This window comes from Podarcis vaucheri (assembly GCF_965113315.1).
Source record: "Podarcis vaucheri genome assembly, chromosome: 8".
NCBI lineage: Eukaryota > Metazoa > Chordata > Lepidosauria > Squamata > Lacertidae > Podarcis > Podarcis vaucheri.
The window spans coordinates 35863735-35870425 of NC_138766.1; the positions used below are offsets into that span (position 1 = coordinate 35863735).

Below are 6691 nucleotides of genomic sequence, written 5' to 3' on the forward strand. Positions count from 1 at the left end.
GAAACTGAGCAAGCTATGCAGAAAGAAACTAGTGCCATGGTTAAACAAATCACTTATTTCAGGGGTGAAGTCATTGAAACCTTAGTGATATCAGTCTTTTCTGTAAGAACCTTCAGGAATTTAATGGAAATCTAGGGAGAACATTCCAGGATCCATGAGGAAATAAATTACCAAAATCACCAGCAGCGTGAGCATCTGAATATGAGCCATAAAAATCAATCTAGGAAAAATAGAAACAAGTTATTTACATCAAAGAAGTAGGAACATGAACAGAATCAAAATTTCTCATTTCTCCTCTTTGATACAAGGCAACATAGGAGATGATCCAGACGCCTGAAGCTTCTTTTACACCCTCACCGTTGCATAAAGTTCCACATATAGCATTCCTCCAGCAGGAGTTCCTAGCCAATCAGTTGCAAAAACTCAAGACTTTTGTCTCCTTCTCTGGCTACCTCCAAAACTGCCAAGGTGTTTCTTTCATATCTACCAAGCCATAATGGCTACTAGTCAACAATCATCCTTACTTATCAGAATCTTAAGAGTTTGTGCTCTCCCTGTTCTCTTGTACTACAGAGAATTAATTTTTTTAAAGGTGAACAGCAGTAAGGATCTTTCCTTCCTTCCTTCTCCCTCCCACCCCAGATATTATGTGATTGTCACTTAAGGGGGACAACAAAACCAAATGATAAAATATGCTTCTGTCACAAGGAAAAAAATGACCCGAGCCTAATAATAAAATAAGGCACCACTTACAGCTGCCATGGCATGTAAAAATCCTTGTTCAATCCCCAAGCTATGCCAACTCACGTCTGCCACCATATGAGAAGCGATTCCAAAGAGGAAAGCCACCAGTTTCTCTGTGGCCTAAACAACAGAAACAAAAACAAGCAATTCTGCATTAAGTGCATTGAAACCAAACTCTCAAAAGGTATTTGGAGACATTTAGTTGACATGTTTGCTGATGAAACCTTGCCTCTGCTTTCACTAACGCAAGGGAGAAATCTATGTGGTATGTTATTTATTTGTATAGCATCTTCAGTGGGCATGCATGCTGCCATTTTTACAGCTAGTCATTACAAAACGTCAAAATTAATTTGACATTTTCTCTTTCAAATGCTTTTGGTACAAATGAGAAAGGGAAAGAACAATAAGATTTATGAAAAGAATGATACCAGGGCCTTTGGCCTCAGCAATTTATGGGGGATTTATTACCTCTCCCCAGGGCTGAGGATAGTTCTTTCTGATGTAATGGACACTGGTACTGAGAAAAGGTGCCCAGTGAGTGTCTTCAGATACTTGACGGAACAGCCCTGAAACACCAGACAAGAACAACATTATTTCATGGTAATTTTTTTAATTGCTTTTTAATTTTAAGTAACAAAACATACCTATACAAGTAAAACAGAGCTTAGTAGATGTACAGAAAAGAAAGAAAAATAGCATTGGAGAATTGCAGTTTTAGACACTCCAAGAAAGCCAATCAAATGAACATGTCTCTCCATAAGGTTCCATGAGTCGATGGAGGGTGAAAACCAATTTCAATTGTCTTAACAAAGTCAATAAAAGCATACCATGTCATTTAGAAGGTGTGAGCTCCCTCAACTGATATTCCTTTCGAGAAACGGTTAATTTGTCCAAAAGCATAATGTCCCATACTTGTGAAATCCAGGCTTCAAAAAGATTTGCAATTAAAGTTTTCCGATTTTCCACAATCACTAATCTAACTGCAGTTAATAAATGAAAGTTGAGGTCTTTATTGGTTATGATCTTAATGTGAGGAGTAAAACACGACAGTAGGCCTAATTTGGGTCCGGTTTTCTGGTTGCAGCAATTGTCCCATCATTTAATTGTTTGAAAAAACCTTTTCCCAAAAAGGAATAAATTTTAGGTAAAACCACCCCATGGGGATTGGACAGCCAGTACTTCATTGCATTTCCACTAGCAAAGGTTGAGTGTGTTGTGCTTAATTCTATACAGTCTGGCTGGGTACATATACCAGTGATGTGCTACATTTAAAGAATTTTCTAGGAGTTCTAATTGAGATGCATCCAAATAGTAGTTTATTCCAAATTGGTTGCCAGAGTTGTTCCTCTAATTCTTCTCCAAAATATTTTCCCCATTCACGAAATGTTGGACCAGTAACCCTTAGTATAAATTATAAAGCGTATCAACCCAAGATGCACGCATACCAAAGGAATGTGGAATTGTAAAGAGAGATTGTTGGTTTAAATGATCAAATGCCTTGACTGATCTCCTCTGCCTGCACCTTTTAAAGTAGCCTTCTTTAACCTTGGGTCCCCAGAAGTTGTTGGCCTGCAACTATAATTATTCTCCTCATTCCTCCTGCAGTGTTCCTTGGCATTCGTTGTTTGAACAGTGGTTTCTTTTCTTCGGACTCTCCACTGGCATAGTTACAATTTATATACAGTAGTACCTCGGGTTACATACACTTCAGGTTACAGACTCAGCTAACCCAGAAATAGTGCTTCAGGTTAAGAACTTTGCTTCAGGGTGAGAACAGAAATCGTGCTCTGGCGGCGCAGCAGCAGCAGGAGGCCCCATTAGCTAAAGTGGTGCTTCAGGTTAAGAACAGTTTCAGGTTAAGTACGGACCTCCGGAACGAATTAAGTACTTAACCCAAGGTACCACTGTATATGGACCCCTAGCCAGCCAACTAGTAAATTAATCAGGCTACTTGTCAGTAGTATGGTTTTGGGGAGCAAGGGGAAAAAACCTAATTTCTCCAACCATTTATTACCATTCCTGCAGATACCAGAATAAAAGGCATCAGGATACAGGCTTCCAGCCTGATAGGCATCTTGGTGTGTTAATATCAACTGGACAAGAGGATAGTGAAGAAACAGAAATAAAAGTAAGAGAGAAAAGGGGAGGGGGAAGAGAGAGAGAATATTATTAGTTGCATATTACCAATATTTCAAGTACTAAAACAATATAGCACTTAATACTCACATCTAGGTATTGTTAAAGTCACTCAAATACTGTCTCTTAAATACTCATAAAAAATATTAAAGGTAAATATAACAAGGTTTTACATAGTTTGGTAAAGATGAACAAATGTCAATTCTTTTACAATGGGGTGGCTAACCCCTAGCCTATGGTCCGGACAATTTTTGTAATAGTTACAAAAAGAAAAGGCATGGAAGGAGGCTCAGTGCTGGGGTGGGTGGAGAAGGTAGCAGAAAGAGAAAATATTTATTAAAATGCTTTTTAATGTTAGACTCATAAGCTTCCTACCTTGCGATAGTTAACATTTCCTCCTGGGCTGCTGAAAAATTCCAGAGCTCTGTGAGCTAGAAAAATAACATCACATTAGCTTCCTGGTGGCTTTTGAAAAACAGGGGGTCTGCAGTACTTAACTGGAGATCACTTACCATCCTCTGGGAAATATGCAATTCCCTACAGTGTCCAGATTTTGCTGCATGATCGTATCCCTTAATATCGGGAAATGTCAAACAACCTTCACCTACTGGTTTTCAAAGAATATCAAGAGATATCCTTAACATACTTACCCACACACAATCTATTATTTTGCCATGACAAAATGTATGGAGAAACAGGTAATGGCAAATTTGTAAATAAACGTAATCCTGTGTGTATATTTTTATCATGGTTATCCTACCCATTCAAGCAGTCTTTCAATTTGACCATATTGCTTAACCCTAATTTCACTTGTTGAATTAACAATGTATTGTTTTAAGATGCCTTATGCAAAAGACTAGAACAAAAGCATGAATAAAAGAAGTTAAATGCTTGAATTGCCTCCTAGCCATAAACTTTGTAGCTGAAAATTCATTACAAAATGAATTGCAACTGAAGCCTCCGCAGTTAAGACACAAATTCCACAATGAAATATATTTCTAATTCTTAAGCTACCCTCTCCCCTTGATTTCTTAAAAATCGGGGAGATAATTTATAAGGTAAGCATATAATTTTTTTAAGGCTTCAAAGCTCAGAAAACATTTAGCATCTATTTTCTGCATATAAAAATTAGTCCTGAAGGCTAAGATACTCAGATTTTTAATATGTTTGATTGAAGATAGCACACATATATGCTGTTTTCTGTTAATAAAATATGCCAAGCTTGCATTATGCTGGTATCATTTCACCTTCTCTAGATACATGCAGCCCTAGCCTTTCTAGCAGTTTAAAACAACATGGTAATTGCAGTATTTTATTCAACAATTGCTGCATATTCCCCACCCCCCTTAAATAACACTTACCTGGTAACTAAAATGGTCAGATTACAGAAATTATCTGTTATGATGCTTCACAACACTCATACCTTTACTATCAAATCTTACCTATTTCAATATGTGTTGACAAGCCGCATGGTGTACCTTTATGGCAAAAACTGCAAAGTACAGCTAGAACAGACCAGATCTTGAAAGCTTCCATGCTGTGGATATTCTGGACTATAAACCATGGTTTTCAAGATGCTTTCAATAGGAGGATTGTGACCTTTGAAATATGGGCTACAGTGCATTTCGTAATCAAATATGTGACTAAAGCCCTCACATGATTTGGAAATGTGTTGCCAGTTTCCCCTGTATCAGCCAACGGATCTGAGACAAGAATCGGTCCCAACGAAACTTAATACGATGTCTCTTTTCCATTGATAGCTGTGAAATGATGCCTAGAACAGAGAAAGGATATTATTGTATGATGTTTGGCAACTGCATCCTTCCGTCCTTCCTTCCTTCTCTCTCAACGCACCATTGTTCATTAAACCGTTCTCTGCTAATGCAGGTGATATCAGTAAAAATAATGTATTTCACTTAAAAACAACAACCTAAAATACTGATGGTTGTGTCTCGTTCCATTAATATCCATAATGCATTAATAGTTCATGAGAAGTTTGCAATACTTATGAATTCTAAAGGAATAAGAACTTTTAGTAGCAGTTAATCCACAGGGGGGAGTTTTACTACATTCACAAGTGTTGCTGCTGATTCACATATTATATGGGACCAAGTACCAAAGTACCAGGACCAAAGACTGTACTCAAACAGTCTTTTTTTTTTTAATCACCCATCAGGTCCTGTACAGTGGTACCTCAGGTTACATACGCTTCAGGTTACAGACTCCGCTAACCCAGGATGAGAACAGAAATTGTGCAGTGGCGGCACAGCAGCAGCAGGAGTCCCCATTAGCCAAAGTGGTGCTTCAGGTTAAGAACAGTTTCAGGTTAAGAACAGACCTCCAGAACGAATTAAGTTCTTAACCTGAGGTACCACTGTACTAGGGGAAAATTCTCCCACTGCTGGAACAGCTGCCCCTGATGACAGCTGAGGGGAGAGGAGACCTGATGGAGCTAGCCCATGGGTAGGCAAACTAAGGCCTGGGGGCCGGATCCGGCCCAATCGCCTTCTAAATCTGGCCCACGGACGGTCCAGGAACCAGCGTGTTTTTACATGAGTAGAATGTGTGCTTTTATTTAAAAGGCATCTCTGGGTTATTTGTGGGGCATAGGAATTCGTTCTTTCCCCCAAAAAAATATAGTCCGGCCCCCGACAAGGTCTGAGGGACAGGGGACCAGCCCCCTGCTGAAAAAGTTTGCTGACCCCTGAGCTAGCCCGTCCCATATGATGCTGGGGCTGATGGGAGATGTAGTCTGAAACATCTGGAGGCCAACCTGGTTGGCAAAGGCTGCTGTATGCACGGCCGCATCTGTGTTTGACTGCACCCATTCCATCAACTGGGAAACCCAGCATGATTACACTGGCAACCACATTATTATCTGTGAGGAGGCAGGGCAAAATGTTTTTTAATGGTCAGGTCACAAATTTGGGGGAAGAGAAGAGCCTCTTATGATACAGCTGTTGGCCACCCCAGGTTAAGAGACCCAAACTGAGGGCTGCCCCAAAGCAAAGGACAAGGCAGTGCCTTCCCATGACTGGGCAGAAACCAGTTGGAAGGGCAGCTGAATCTGGCTTCCACACAGGTGAAGGGGCAACATCCTCCACTCTCCCTAAGGGGAGCAGGGCTGCAAGACACACACAGCTCTGCTCTCAAGCACTCTGGTTCAACACTGCTTACACTGACTGGCAGTGACTCTCCAGTTTCAGCCAGGGCATCTCCTAGCTATTGCCTACACTGGCTGGTGGCAGTGGCTCTGCAGTGCAAGGTTCCAGGCAGAGGGCATTATTTCCCAGCCCTACCTGGGGTTGATCCTAGGACTTGGTGCGTGCAAAGAGGATGCTCTGCCACCGAGCATCCTCCAAAGCAGCAGCAGCAGCACTCGCACGGAGACATGATCATGAAACAGACGACGCAAGCTAAAGGCGAATCTCTCCAGCAAGCAAACACGGGAGAGTGACTTAAAAGACAGGGGTGCCAACCTGAACAATATATGCGCGGCACATACTCACTATTTGAATGGCAATGCCGGGGGTAGCCCCCTCAAATATTTTAATGGAGGGCACCTTGGTCGCTAGGAGTTGGCGCCTATGCTTAAAGACCACTAAATCCTTGGATGAGAACGGCCCCAAGCAGTGGCGTAGCGTGGGGGGTGCAGGGGGGGCCGGCCGCACCGGGCGCAACATCTGGGGGTTAGGGTTAGGGGGCGCAAATCCACGGGTTAGGGGGCGCAAATTACTTGCCTTGCCCCGGGTGCTGACAACCCACGCTACGCTACTGGCCCCAAGTGCATTTGCACGGAGTTGCAGCGCTG

The 6691-nt window shown here is 41.6% G+C and overlaps 1 protein-coding gene across 6 annotated transcripts in view; it reads right to left on the bottom strand.

Annotated features, from left to right (window-relative positions):
* GPLD1 (glycosylphosphatidylinositol specific phospholipase D1) overlaps positions 1–6691 on the bottom strand; it is a 29165-nt gene that overhangs the window by 21548 nt on the left and 926 nt on the right. For 3 of the 6 annotated variants that reach the window (XM_082234980.1, XM_082234979.1, XM_082234975.1), the window contains exons 2-7: positions 4323–4654; positions 3256–3311; positions 2759–2837; positions 1213–1310; positions 754–864; positions 172–220 (exon numbers count right to left, since the gene is read on the bottom strand). In XM_082234980.1, the coding sequence (XP_082091106.1) occupies positions 172–220; positions 754–864; positions 1213–1310; positions 2759–2837; positions 3256–3311; positions 4323–4416 (487 nt within the window). In that variant the 5' untranslated portion in view covers positions 4417–4654. The other 3 variants (XM_082234978.1, XM_082234977.1, XM_082234976.1) reach the window with 3 other exon arrangements.